General features: G+C 41.4%; 1 protein-coding gene across 1 annotated transcript in view; it reads right to left on the bottom strand.

Annotated features, from left to right (window-relative positions):
* The window catches only part of COLEC12 (collectin subfamily member 12), a 237,482-nt gene extending 227,068 nt beyond the window's left edge, over positions 1 to 10,414 (bottom strand). Inside the window, exon 1 of the mRNA XM_069099739.1 lies at positions 9,814 to 10,414. Coding sequence (XP_068955840.1) covers positions 9,814 to 9,820 — 7 coding nt within the window. The 5' untranslated portion in view covers positions 9,821 to 10,414. The remainder of the gene's footprint in view (positions 1 to 9,813) is intronic.
* Positions 10,415 to 15,206: the final 4,792 nt, after the last annotated feature.

Here is a 15,206-nt window from a genome sequence, read left to right as displayed (position 1 = left end):
TACCATGTGACCTTGGGCAGGTTTGTCTAACTCTTTGAGCTTCAATTTCTTTATCTGCAAAATGAAAGTGTTGGACTTTTTTTTTGTTTTAATTTCTATTTTAATTTATTTTTAGTGGTATTTTATTGATTCCAATTACATGTAAAGACAATTTTTAATATTCTTTTATAAGATTTTGAGTTTCAAATTTTTATTCCTCCTTCCTTCCCCTTCCTCCTCCTTAAGATGGTAAGAAATTTGATATAGGTTATATGTGTGCAATTATATATTCTATATTCATCATGTTATGAAAGAAGAAACAGAATAAGACCCCTTCTAGGTCTTGGTCAGTCAACAAACTTTTAAGTGCTATGTGCTAGGCACTGTGCATACAAAGAATGGCCAAAATAGTTCGTTCTAATGGGAGAGACAACTTGAAAATATCTAGGAATATCAACATACAGAGGAGGTAGAAGGTGGTCTGGAGGCAGAGCTTGAAGGGTTACCTGCAAAAGGTAAATTTAAGTTATCTTTTTTAAAAATTTAATTTAATTTAAATTTTTTTCTGATTTACATCATTCATTTCCGCCAGATTTTGAGTTACAAATTTTCTCCCCGTTTTTCTCCTACCCACCACCCCAAAATAGCAGTCCCATGGGATATCCCCTCCTCCAATCTGCTCTCTCCCATACCCCTTTTGACTTTTCCAGTAGGGCATGGTGGATCTCTATGCCCCAGTGCCTTTATATCTTATTACCCAATTACGTGAAAAATAGTATTAATAATAGTGTATATATATATATATATACATATGTATGTATATATTTAAACATTTGATTTTAAAACTTTGAATTCCAGATTCATTCCCTTCCTCCCTTGTCACCCACCCTTACTGGGAAGTTACACAGTTCAGTATAGGTTGTACCTGTGTGGCTAATGCAGAACAACAGCATAGTAGATATATTGTAAAAGACTGACTATATTTCCCTCCATCCTATCCCACCTCCCACTTGTTCTTTTCTCTACTTTGATCCTGTCCCTTTTCAAAAGTGGATGCTTCCAACTTCCCTCCCCCCCAGCCTGCCCTCCCTTCCATCATCCCCCCTCTCATCCCCTTCCTCCTACTCTCCTGTAGGATGAGATACCCTATTTAGTGTATATTTCATTCCCTCCCCAAGCCAAATTCAATGGGAATAGGGTTTACCCATTCCCTTTTGCCTTCCTATTCTTCCCCTCCATTACAACTATTTTCCCTTGCCTCTTCTTTATGAGATAGTTTACCCCATTCTGTCTCTCCCCATCTCCTCTCTTTATATTCCTTTCTCACCTCTTAATTTCACCTTTTAAGTATCATCCCTTCCTGTTAAATTGGTCCTGTGCCCTCTATCTATGTACACCTGTAAACATATATACACACATTCACATATATATTCATATGCCCATATACTCTCATATATATACATATATATTCCCTTCAACTATTTTCATACTGAGAAAAGTTTCATAAGTTACAATTATTGTTTTTCCATATAGGAATGTTAATAGTTCAACTTTGATAAGTTCCTTATGATTTCTTTTCCCTGTTTACCTTCTCATGCTTCTTGTATCTGAACGTCAAATTTTCTATTCAACTCTGGTTTTTTCAGCAAGAATGCTTGAAAGTCCTCTATTCCACTGAATGACCATAATTTCCCCTGAAACATGATACTCAGTTTTTCTGGGTAGGTGATTCTTGGTTTTAATCCCAGATCCTTTGACCTCCGGAATATCATATTGCAAACCCTTCAATCCCTCAGTGTAGAAGCTGCCAGATCCTGGGTTATCGTGATTGTGTTTCCACAATATTCAAATTGTTTTTTCCTGGCTGCTTGTAATATTCTCTCCTTGACCTGGGAATTCCGGAACCTGGCTATAATAGTCCTAGGAGTTTTCTTTTTGGGATCTTTTTCAGGAGGTTATTGGTGGATTCTTTCAACCTCTATTTTTCTCTCTGGTTCTAAAACATCAGGGCAGTTTTCTTTGAGAACTTTCTGGAGGATGATTTCTAGGTTCTTACTTTCATCATGGCTTTCAGGTAGTCCGATAATTTTTAAATTCTCTCTCCTGGATCTATTTTCCAGGTCAGTGGTTTTTCCCATGAGATATTTCACATTGCCTTCTATTCTTTCATTTGTTTGGATCTGTTTAACAGCATCTTGATTTCTCATAAAGTCATTAGCTTCCATTTGCTCCAATCTAATTCTGAAGCAATTATTCTCCTCAGTGAGCTTTTGAGATTCTTTTTCCATCTGGCAAATTTGGCTTTTTAAGGCATTCTTCTCCTCATTGCCTTTTTGAGTCTCCTTTGCCATTTGAGTTAGTCTGTTTTTAAGGTGTTATTTTCCTCAGTCAGGCTGTTGACTCTTATTTCATAATTTTCTTGCATCGTTCTCATTTCTCTTCCCAATTTTTCCTCCACTTCTCTTATCTGCTTCTTAAGGTCCTCTATGGCCTGTAACAAGTTTGTATTTTCCTTTGAACCTCTTGGTGCAGGGGTTCTGATGTCACTGTCTTCCTCCTGTTCCATGCTTTGCTCCTTTTTGTCCCCAAAATAGGAGTGTAATGTTGGAATCTTCTGTCTGCTTTGTTTCCTTTGCCTGGTCATGTCGCCCCTCAGTCACTTGACCCCTGGGCTTTTTGCCATAGTAGGACTCTGCCATCAGACAGGGGAGCTTTTGTTCCAAATGCTGGGGTTTTCTTAGCTGCCAAAGGTATTATATGGGTACCCTCTCTGAGGCCTTCATACGCTCTGGCAAGCTGGTCAAGCACCCCAGAACCTCCACCCTAGACAGAAATCCAGATCCAAGCAGTTTAAAGCAAGAGCGAATACCCCTCAGACTGATCGCTAGGTGCCCCTACACTCTGCAGGCCAGGAGCTGATGCTGCCACGTGGTGCTGGCAGGCTGTGCCTGCATCTCAGCAGGCTTCTCTCCCTGGGGGCAAAAGCCAGCACTCCCACTTACTGGGTTCCAAAGTCCAGACTGCATTGACCTCTTACTTTGTCCTTCACATCTATGTGTTGATAACTCTGGAAATGGCCACAGCCACTGCTGATCTGGAATCCCTCCTGTCAGCGGCTGGTCAGACCCGCCCTGGGGCTAAAACCTCCGGCTCATGGCAGGCCTGGTCTGGGCTCCCAGAGCCCTGCGCTGGCAGCTTGCTGCCAGCCTGACAGGCTGTCCTCAGTGGGAGGTTAGCTTCTCTGTGTCATTTTGTGGGTTCTGCAGCTCCAAAGTTTGTTCAGAGTCCCTTTTTCACATTGATTGGGGAAGGTGGAAGCTGGAGCCGCTTGGAGGTCGTGTTTCTACTCTGCCATCTTCTAAGTTATCTTTTAAAAAGCCAGGGAAACTAAGAGGCAGAGGTGAAGGGGCAAAATACGACAGGTATGAGAGAGAGCTAGTGCAAAGGCATGAGAGAGTGTCACGTTTGAGGAAGCACAAGCAGGTTAGAATAGATGGATTGGAGAGTGAGTGGAGAGGAGTCAAGTTTAAAAAGACTGGAAAGACAGGAAGGGTCCAAGTTATGTTTCCTTTAAATGAAAGACAAAATATTTAACATTTCATCTTGGAGCTCATTGAAAAGGGAGGTGACATGGTAAGACACCTAAAAAATTTTTTTGACCTTGTGAAAAGAAGGATGGCTTGGAGTAGAGAAAGACTTGAAGCAGGGAGATCTGGGAGAAAGATATTTATTACAATAATCCAGGTATAAAGGGCAACTAGGTGGTACAGTGGATATAGCACTGGCCTTGAAGTCAAGAGAACCTGAGTTCAAATCCTGCCTCAGACGCTTAGTAGCTGTTTGATCCTGGGCATTGCCTCCAATATAAATAAATAAACCAGGTACAAAAGGATAAAAGCCTGAACCAGGCTAGTGGGTGTGGGGGCAGGGAGAGAAGGGAATGTATACTAATGATTCTGTGAAGGTAGAAATAACAAGATTTGTTAATGGGTTGGCTATGTGTGATGGTTCAAGAGTCAAGGATGACTCTGAGGTTGAAGCTGGTTTACTGGGAGGGTGATGGCAGCCTCAACAATAGTAGGGACATTCAGAAGAGGGGAGTGTTGGAGGGAGATTACAATGAGTTATGTTTCAGAAATGTTGGGTCTGAGATGCTTACAGCATATGCAGTTCAAAATATTTGAAAGTCAGTTGGAGATGCAGGACTGTAGCTCAGGAGAGAGTTTAGGGCTGGCTATAGAGATCTGGAAGCAGAGGCACCAAGACAGCTTTCTCAGGGCAGTTATCTATGAAAGAGAGAAGAGATATAGAAGCGTGAATAGTAAGATTAAGTGAGGTTTTTTTTAAGGATGGGGAAGAAATAATCATGCTTATCATCAGCAAGGAAATAGCCAGTTGATAAGGAAAAATTGAAGATAAGAGAGAAAGTGCTTATGTATGATAGTGGGGAGCAATCTGCTGGAGAAGATGTGAGGGAATGGAATCAGGGTACACGTATAGGATCTGGCTTTGGCAAGAAGAAGAGTCACATCTTCATCTGAGCCTAGACTGAAGTTATAGTAGGGGCATGTCTGAATGATGGAGGAAGAGGAGGGGAGAAATTGCTGAATGTCCTCAGATTTTTCAGTAAAATATAAAGAGAAACTTTTAGCTGAGAGGGTGGGGGAGGGGAGTTAGTGGGGGAACTGAGGCAAGATCAGAAGATTTGAAATAACCCCTGTGGAGAGTGGGATAGCAAACCAATTAGGGAGGAAGAGAATGTTTTCCTTGCTCGTTAGGGCCCAGATGAGATTAGATAACATAAATTTGTCATGGACCCAGTAAGGACAGTTTCACGATTTCCTTTAGCTCTGCTCAGCAGCACGTGAATAGCAGTGAAGGAAGTATATGAAGGGTGTAACACAGGATCAGAATTTGGTGACAGAACAAGGATGGAAGATATTCTAGAGTAGAGGATAGTGTAGAGTTCACCAAGTGAAGGGAAGAGAAGAAGGTTTTGAGAAAGAACAGAGGTGGTGGGTTCAGAGGGTGTGCTAGTAAATGTTTAACAACCAGCTCTTTAAAAGTGTACTCAGTACACACATTTACATTTAATGTAATTATCAACATTTTTTCTCCATCATTTTCTTAAGAAAACTAACAAAACAGTAAGTCAAGTCTTGATTTATAGTATTTGACAATTTCTGAAGCATAAATGCTCATGCTGAATATTTAATAATAGGTTCTCTGAAGCCACTTCAAAATGCATTCAGCAACCCCTTGGTAGAGTAATGAATGTTTCAGTAACAATGAAGACTTGAGTTAGGGATTGTAGGATATAGGGAAAGATAGAATGATAAAAAACTGTGATCAGATAAAAGAATTTTGGGGTGCATGGACAAGGAAGTAAAACATTTGTGGGTAATGTCAAAGTCAAGAGTTTCTTGCCTACACACACCTCTCAGTATAGCTGAGATGGAAAGTAAAAATAGATCAAGGAATTTCAGTAGACTGAGTAATAGAGAAATTAGGATGTTTGAGGGCACATCAATATGATGGTGAAATCACCTTGTATGAGGTTAAGAGACTGGGAAAAGGAGAGCATGAGCCGGGCGAGGAATTCATTAAGGAAAGAAGAGGGAATTTTATGATGCTATATGATCACGTATATAAGATTGACTCAATGTTTTACAGTGCCAATGACAAACTGAAAAGTAGAGGGCACTGGCAGACCTCTAAATCGGATCCTCTATTTTAGGCCAATAATTACAGAAGAACAGAATTTGAGATTTAGAAGGGACCTCAGAGGCTATACAATCCATACCTAAAAAAATGCCCTCTAGAGCATATTGGCATATGACCATCTAGACCTCCATGAAAGGGAGCCCACTACCTCCTATTGCAGCTCATTCCACTTTGGAATAACCCTATTAACAACCCCCACCCTCACCAGGCCCCACCCCTGATCTTATGCCTCTCTCTCTTTTTTTTTTAATTTTAAAAACAATCGGTGTTAAGTAACTTGCTCAAGGTTACACGGCCAGTTATTATTTCTGGGTGTGGTGCTGAGTATCTGAGCCCGGATTTGATCCAGATCATCCCGACACACGCTGAGCCACCTGGCCGCCCCTAAGCAATTGGGGTTAAATAACTTGCTCAAGGCTACACGGCCAGGTGTTTCTGGGTGGGTGCTAAGTGTCTGAGCCCGGGATTCGATCTCCAGGTCTTCTCAACACTGGAGCCGGTGCTCTTACTTGCTGTGCTACCTGGCTGCCCCTCTTATGCCTCTCTTAATGGAACCTCAGATCACATTAGCTTCTTTGGTTCTCTAAGGGCAAACCTAAGACAAAATTGTAACAGGCAGTTTTCCTTTGAAATCATCCCATCCTTGTCTTCATAGCCCATTTCTTCTATGAGCTACTTTTCCCAACAAATCTAGGTCGTTTTCAGGTTGTTCCTGACTCTTCAAGGTCATATTAGCTAGACATAGAATCACATAATTCTTGATTTGGGAAGGGCCTGAGAGTCTAACCTCTACCAAAATCTTGTCTAATGTCACTAATTCTCCTGGCAAACTGGTCATCTAGCCTCTGACTAATCTTAACTCAGTGATGGGCAGCTCACTATTCCCTAAACTAGTCCTTTCAACTTTTGGACAGCTCTAGTTGTTAGGACTCTTTTTGGTTAAGACTCATCTTTCTATGTTTTACATGATTGCATGTGTATAAGCTATATCTGATTGCTTATGGTCTGAGGGAGGGAGGAGGGAAAAGAGGGAGGGATGGAGGGATAGAATTTGGAACTCAAAACTTAAAAAAAAACAGGTATTAAAAAAAAGACTCATCTTTCTGTGTTCAAGTCTGGCCTCAGACACTTACTATCTATGTGTCCCTGGGCAAGTCACTGAACCCTGTTTGTTTCAGTGTCCTCATCTGTAAAATGAGCTAGAGAAGGAAATGGCAAATCACTCCAGAATCTCTGCCAAGAAAACCCCAAATGGGATCACAGAGAGTGAGACACAACTGAAATGAATGAATCACAAAAATTGTTAGGAAGTGTTTGCTTAAGTTGAGTTTTCTGTTTCACTATCACTTCAACTCTTTACTTCTTGTTCTGACCTATGGGATCAATCAGAAAAAAAAATCTAATCCTTCTTCTTAATGACAATCTTTCATACCCTTAAAGATAGCTATCATCTCTCCCTGACCTTCCCATCAGTTCTTTTCTCCAGGTTAAACATCCCCAGTTTTTTCAACTGATTCTCATGTTTCCTCTTGGTTTCCAGTCCTCTCATCATCCTTGCCACATTCCCCTGGAAATTTTCTGTCTTATTAATGTCTCTCCTAAAATGTGGCACCTTGACCTGGAAACAATGTACTATATGTGATCTGATCCAGACAGAGTACAGCAGAACCATTCCTTCTCTGGCTCTCAACATTCTGTGTTTGTTAATCCAGTGCAAAACTGAATTAGGTCTTTCAGCTTCACTGTTTCACTGCTTATTCATATTATGTTTGCAGTAGGCTAGAACAGTTGGCCCTTTTCCAAACAGGGCAACCCCTGGCAGTGCCTCCTAAAAGTATCCCATGTTCTCGACTTTTAAGTTTCTAGTTCCCATTTTGTCTCTTATGCCTGACTTAAGTCCTATTCTTTCTGCTAGGGTAAACGCAAAAAATGAACTCAAGCTGATGTGCTAATGGTCAAAAGAGTTAGTTCTCCAGATGGTATTTACAATTTAACAGAGGCCTTCAACCCAGTGTCTTACACAAAGTATGAAAAATCTGGTAATTTCAGGCTCTACCATCAGGCAGTTATGGGAGAAATGTTTTTGGGCAAGAAGCCTTTAGGTATCCCTCAAATTGTGCCATGAAAGGAAACTGACTATGAGTGCACAGTGGGTAAATAAAGATTCTCCAGACTCTCTCTAAACTGGTCCAATTGCAATGCAAATTCCTCAAAATAATCATTTAGCTGTTTGCTTGTTTTTGGGGGGAGAATATATTTTTTTTTGCTGACAAGTACAATCAAAACGGCAAAGAACATGGACAAACACATTTCATTGTTATGACATATCCTGTAAAAAGTCCACCTTTTTGTTTGCAATTTGTGCAGAGACAAATGGGAAGAAGTGAGAACTGGTGATTTGCCCTGTTAAAGTGGGTCCTCAGGCTTCAAAGTCTGAAAGTTAATGGGGGTAAGACATGCTGGCTGCCCTTGGTAATAAGCAAGGGAAAGAGTGAATTCTGGCCAAAGGGACAGGAATGGATAACAAAAGGAACTTTTAGCAATCTGAACACTCCCCCTTTTGGTAACTGATTAAATGGTTCTAGGCCTGCTACCAGCATGAGAAAACGCAACCCTGAAGCTTCTATGTCCAATAGGAAGAAAGTCTCCTTTCAGAGAAGGAATATTCTTCACCTGGTTTGTGGTAGGTCTCTATAGGAAATCTAAGGCAGGGACTCAAATAACTAGGGAATGTAAAATAATTCATGTAAATTGTCACTCCTGACAATATGGTGCGGTTTGCCTTTTAGGAGAGTGAGCCTTCATAGTGCCAAAAGTTTCCTTAAAAGTGTGTGTGGGCTTACCAAGCTCCACCCTTTAGACATCGACTCTGGCAAATGAATAAGTGATCACATCACTAGTCTTCTGAGTGCTGGAAACTCACTGTAACTGTATCCGGATGGCATTTTTAAGCATCCAACTACCTAATTCGAGCTCTGAACTGGTGCCTGCTTGCATGTTTATTGAAATGTGTTATCTTAAACAAAACAAAAAAGGAAACTTGAATCTCATGTATATACAATTGCATGCTAACCTCTAAACAATTTCCTTTGATGCCCATGCTGTAATTATTTATCTAAGATATAAATCATGATCCCGCTGACAAAACTCTGTGTTTCCCCCAAACAGAAGGATGCTTTGCAAATCCCTTCTTGTAACTATTTCATTTTTTTTTAAGGTAAGATATTATCTGATACTTCCGTAAACAAAACTTCAGGGGATCCAATCCAGTGGAGTCTTAAACTGAATGTGTCACAACGAAAGCACATGTGTACATCAAATAAACTTAAACACACAAGTAAACTTAAGTTTCAACTTTAAGAGATTCAAAACCAAGAACAGCTATTTTTCCAGTCAGTGGATCTTACGGAGAAAGATGCCAAATACATTTCCCAAGCCAGCTAAAAACCTCCACTGGCACCTAATCATTGCCAGATGTTTAGAAGGCGCACCAAGAACATCACAAAATCATGGAGCAAACACACACTAACAACTGCAACATACCAACCTCCCCGGCTGGTAAAATGCCCCAAAGAAGAAAAACAAAAATATAGGAAAGAGGCTGGGAAATGCTTGAGAAAGTTAAAGGAAAAAAAATGACTGGGAAGAATTATTATTACTCTCCTCTCCTCACCATATTTTTTCAATTAAAAAGTTGGAAACTGGAATCCGTAAACAACTACTTAGAGTTTCGAACTCCTTCAGAGAGACAAGAGGGGCGGGGGGCGGGCGGGAGAGAGACTTCCAAGTATTCACATGTAGTCTGCAGGGTGCATATTCCTCCTCACTGATACACATGAACTCGCACACCCACGCATGCGATGTGCGTGGGTGCCCCAAAGGAGTGGGCAAAAAGTCCATACGGGACAGCTACCGAGCCTGCTGCCTCCCTCCCTTCCTTGGTCCCCATGCTCTCCAGCAGGAGTCTGGAGCAGGTATCTCTCTCGCCCCTGCCCCACACTGGTCGGCCAGGTACTGACAGATACCCCCCCTTAGCCTAAAGGCAGTCAAGAAAAGCTGAGAGATGGAGCCTCCGCAGGCCCCCAGGTGCCCACCCGCTCCTGGCCTGACCTTTCATGTTGACAGAAAAGGGGAGCCGCCTGGGAGACTTGGAGCGCCGCTTAGACTGAAGTTTGCCGGGGTCCTCTTTCTTATTGTACTTCCATGTTCAAATACCGGTGGGACGGTGCTGCTGCTGCTGCTGCTGCTGCTGCTTCCCAAAGCGTCTGTTGCTGCGGACTGCTAACTGTGCCTGTTGCCTGTCCTGCTCCCGACCAGTCAGTCAGAACTCTGAGCTCGGGCTCTACGTCCCAGGCTCTTTCCAGTCTGAAAACTTGGAGATCACACACCACTCACTCACCCGACCCGACGAAAGGAGGAGCAACTCACAAGAGCATCCCCTCCCCTTTTCACCCAGTCTCCAGAGCCAAGGGGAGAGGGCGGCGAGAAACCTGGGGGTGGTAGCTACAGAGCTCTTTCCTCTCAAGCAACTTGATCCTGTCCTCTGCTTTCTCTCGCTACTTTTTTCTGTCTTCCAATGTCTCCCTCTGCGTGACACCCCGTGTTTACTGGGTGGGTGTCCATCCCTGAGTCTCCCAAATTACTAGGCTGCCACCAGTGACCGCCAGAGCGCTTGGGAAGATCTGTGAATTGCTTTGCTCTCTGAGGATCAGAGACTAGAGTTTTAAGATAAGTTGGATGTGGTTCAACAAGTTAACGGCTCATTCTTGAGTCTTAAGGTGGCCTATCGAGCGTAGTGAACGCCGAAAGTTCATTTTAAACCGATACAGTATGAAAAGAAAAAATCAAAGCAACAAATACTCCATAACAAAAATTATTTAACTAGTACATGGAGAATGTCTCTGTATAGGTGATAGGAGACCTGAGTGCTGCATTGGAATCCTGGTCAAATATGAAGACCGAAGAAGAGGCTTCATAGATGTTGCTGTAGGGAGGGGGGGAGATCTTCTCTTTCTCTTTGCACAGCTCAGGGAAAGACATGGGCAAAAACTGCATGGAATGAGAAGGCACAAAGGGCCTGAAATCCCTATAAATGAAGTATCTGGATAGCTAATATCAAGGACGAGCTTAACCACCTAATTATTTCCTTTGGTACTTGCGCCAACGACTTAACATACGGAGAAAACAGAGAGCTAAAAACAAACAAACCTTGCTTTCAAAAAAAAATACCTTCCCACCTACTACCTGGAAATAATCAGAAATGCATATTTATTTTTTTGGGCATTGGACTTGATCCATTGCTTTGTAAAAGGAGATAACTATTTCAGGACATTATTTTAAGTTGCTTTGAACAACAATAATATTTATTTACTCTAGGCTACATAAGAAAGCAAAGACAGCTAACACTGAAATCAGGAATTCTAAATTCAAGTCTTACCTCTTACTTATTCTGGCTTCATGGCCTTGGGCAAGTCTCTTGTCAGTGCTCTAGAGAATTCTAAAAGAAGATCCAACCTGCATTGGGAGAGGGGGTTTCCTCACCTACAAAAGGACAGATCCATCCCCTTCTCTTTAAAGTTTACAAAATGCCTTATGTGTATTCTCCCCTTTGGTCCTCAGGATCCTGTGATCTAGTGGGTAGTATATGTTGTTATCCCCACTTTACAGTCAAGAAAGCTGAGACAGAGAAAAGTTGAAACAAACTTAACAGGTAGGGAAAGCATATTATCCTCCTGTCCCCTGACCACCATGGTTTTTGATCTGTGATCTCATTAGTGTAGGGAACATCTGATAAGAAAATTCTCAAACATTGAAGTTCTTTTGATAGCATCTCTACAACTTTTAGTCTTAGGGAATTGTCTAGGGAGCTGAGAAGTTAAATGAGGTGCTCAGGATCATATAGTCTACGTATCAGAAGTGAGATTTGAATACAGGTCTTCCTAACTCTGGGAAAGGCCTTCTAGTTATCACCCTATATTGCCTTTAATTTTACAGATGGGGAAACTGAGGCACAGAGCAGTTAAGTGATTAAAGTCACATGGGCAGCAGAACTAGGAATGGAATCCAGCTCTTCTGATTGTGTCTCCAGGGATTTTTCTATTACACCAGGCTGGTTTTTCTATATCCATTCTCAATTATTTAAGGAAGTCTATGTGTTTGCCTGTGTTCTCAGAAACCACTGGAAACAGACCCCTTTGCCAACCTGCCTTTAAAATAAATAAATCAATGGAGGTCCAGCAAAGTGGCATATTTTGGATGAGTATTTTGTTCAAGGAATATGAAATATTAGCAAAATATGAAAGTACTGGGACACCGACAACTTTGGAATTTCTCCGCGAAATAGCTGCTTTTCTGTTTGCCCATATAATATAGTTCGAGGAAATATAATGTGACACAATAAAATTCAATAAGAACTCTCAAGCAGAAAAGACATTGGACAGGGACAAAGAACAAATTAGATTACTTATGCTGTTAATGTTGATATGTGATATATATTCTTCCATTTTACTAAACTTTGAAAAATTGGAGTTTATTGTTTTGTATATGATGTTATTCCTTATCTTGCTCATTTGATTGTTTTCATTCAATTCAGATAGTTATTAAGTTTATCATTTTAAAATTACTTTCTAAGAAATAAATGTGAAGAGGCAACTGAATTCATTTTTTTAAGCAGAAAAGTCTGTCTTGTAGTAATGAGTAGCTAATATTTCAGGAAGTATCTCATAAGCCTTATCTCTGATTCAGCCTTATCATGGCTGAACATCTGGGGAAAGAATCTGAAAAAACAAAACAAAACGCCAGACTTCATGCAAACAAGGAAGAAGGGAGAAATAGAGCATCTTTATTGTTGTTCAGTTTTTCAGTCTTGTTCAATTCTTGATGACCCCATTGGTTTTCTTGACAGATACTGGAGTATGCCGTTTCCTTTTCCAGATCATTTTTACAGATAAGGAAATTGAGGCAAACTTAAATGACTTGCCCAGGGTCACACAGCTAGATGCCAGATTTGAATTCCGGAAGAGGAGTCTTCCTGACTCTAGGCCTGGCACTCAATCCACCTAGCTGCCATAGAACACCTTTTTTGTTTCTTGTTTTAATGTCTGGTATAGTAAAAATAATACTGGACCTAGAGTCCTCACAAAGCCAGGGTTTAAACACCTGCTTTAGTTTCAGGCAAGTCACTCCTTCTTTGAGCCTCCATATTCTCATTTGTAAAATGAGGATCATAATATATTATCTACTCTTAACGGTTGTTATGGGAAAAGTACTTACTTTATGAACTTCAGAGTGCTATATTGATGTCAGCTATTATAATTTGAGTTAAGAACTCATATATCCGCACCTTTCCCTTCTGTCCATCCTTGTGTAAACACATATCTCTGAAATCTCCCCTTTCAGCTTCTGTGTCTCCACTGAATTCTGACTCTCTATACCTCTCCCCAGAACTATTGCAGTACTCTTAAAGTCAGCATTCCAATTTCCAGTCTGTCCTACTGTGACGGCAGCCACACTGGAATACCCAGGATGGCTGCTAGCACAAGTTCTTAGATCTGCTTTAGTAGGAAAGATAGCTATTCAAGGAGTCAAGAATCTTTTTTAATTACATTCATTAGTTCAGGGGGGAATCAACACAATGAACTTCAGAGAAAATAAAAAAAAGAAAATAGAGAAAAGACAAGCAGAGGGATAAAGGCCAATCAACAGACATTTCTGTCTGAGAAATTAGCACAGATCAACAGATAGATGCAATTATCTGACCAGGTCAATACACCCATAGTTACCAAAGACAGAAGTACCAACATCTAGGTTTTTCAAAGGGGGGGAAGACAGGGGTGGAGAGGAGGGGGGGCCTTAATGGCTCCTTGGAGTATCATTTGGTCAAATCACAAGAATACTCTTCCAATGAGTGAGCCCCAAAGCAAAATGCTAACTTCAGAGTATATATACCCTTTTTTTTAGAGCCAGAAGGTATTACAACCCTCCTGACTCAGTGCCTAATTAGAAATGAACAAAAGGTGTGAAAGTCTTCCTACAAGCAAGTCTCCCTAAGCAAGGTTCCCTTAATGGGCTCCACCTGAGGCCTATTAATGGATGGGGAAGATCTTATACCCCATTAACATTACACCTACTTCTAATTCATTCTATAATCATTGCCAATTCCTAATACATAGGTCATTTATCATTTTACTATTCAAAGGCTTTGAATGGTCCCCCATCACATGCCAATTAAATTGTAAATTCATCAGTTTGTCATTCAAGGTCTACAATAATTTGATTTCAATTTACCAGTTAATGATGATATGTACTGGACCTACAATTTCAAAGATATGGGGAACTCCCAGAGGGTGGAGAGAGCTGGACAGAGCTGGCCTCTAACCTGTGGAGGGCTAGAGTTCAGCAGAGCAGGCTAGAGACAGGAGAGTGAGGAATCAAACAGAAGTTTAATTTCAAAGTGAGGGAAATGGCTTGGAAGCAAGGACACCTGTGCTGGAGCCCTACCCCCTAGTACAAGGGTCCCAAGGCAGTGTGGGGAGATCCCAGTACTTATACCAATGGCTGCTAATGAGCTGTAGTCCTGACTTTGAACTCCTTACTATCCCTTGTGTTAAACTCCATCTTTCTACTCCATGAATTCCCATTGGCTGTTCCCCCTGCCTAGATATATTTGATCCTGGTGGCAATAGGGAGCCACTGGAATTTATTAAATAGGAGAGCAACCTGTGCCTTAGGAAGATCACTTTGATAATTGAGTAGAAGAAGATACACTGGAGGAAGGAGAAACTGGAGGAAGAGAGGTCAAACAAAAGGCTACTGTAATAGTTAAGGCTTGGGGGGCGGTTAGGTGTCACAGAGAATAGAGCACCGGCCCTGGAGTCAGGAGGACCTGAGTTCAAATCCGGCCTCAGACACTTAACACGAAAACTAGCCATGTGGCTTTGGGCAAGTCACTTAACCCCAATTGCCCTCTGTAGCAGCAAGCACCCCAAGCGTCCTCAGGGTTTGCAGCTACCACAGGTTCTTGGATCTGCTTTGTTAAAGGAAAGCAACTCAAAATGGGTTAACAAGCTTACTTTAATCAGTCAGACATATATCGTTTACCTTGTTCAGGAGAAAAGGTCAGCACCCTGAACCTCAAAGTATACAGGCATAATTATCAAGACAGAAACATCAAGTAGACAGATTTCCAAACTGTCCAACCATTACATCCATACCCAGTCAACATCTGGGTTTCCACATTCTGGGTTTTTCAAAGCCGGGGGACTCTCAACAACGGCTTCCCAGAATTCAGATCAAATCACAGAACATTTCTCAAAGTGAGTCCCAAAACAAAGCTACACATCAGGGCTTATATAGCCTTCTCCTGGCTCAGAGAATGTAACAACCTTATTGACCCACTGGCCAATCAAAAAGTATCTACTGAAAAACAAGCCTCCCTCCCCAGGCTTCTGCTGCACTTTAGCCTAGGGGCAGGGAAGATCTTTAAAATTTACATTCCCATTACA

The sequence above is a fragment of the Petaurus breviceps genome, unplaced genomic scaffold, assembly GCF_028583685.1.
Source record: "Petaurus breviceps papuanus isolate PSGF00001 unplaced genomic scaffold, PetGlider_PUasm1.0 38, whole genome shotgun sequence".
NCBI lineage: Eukaryota > Metazoa > Chordata > Mammalia > Diprotodontia > Petauridae > Petaurus > Petaurus breviceps.
Note: the sequence above shows the minus strand (reverse complement) of the source record. Positions and strands in the feature narration are given on the sequence as shown.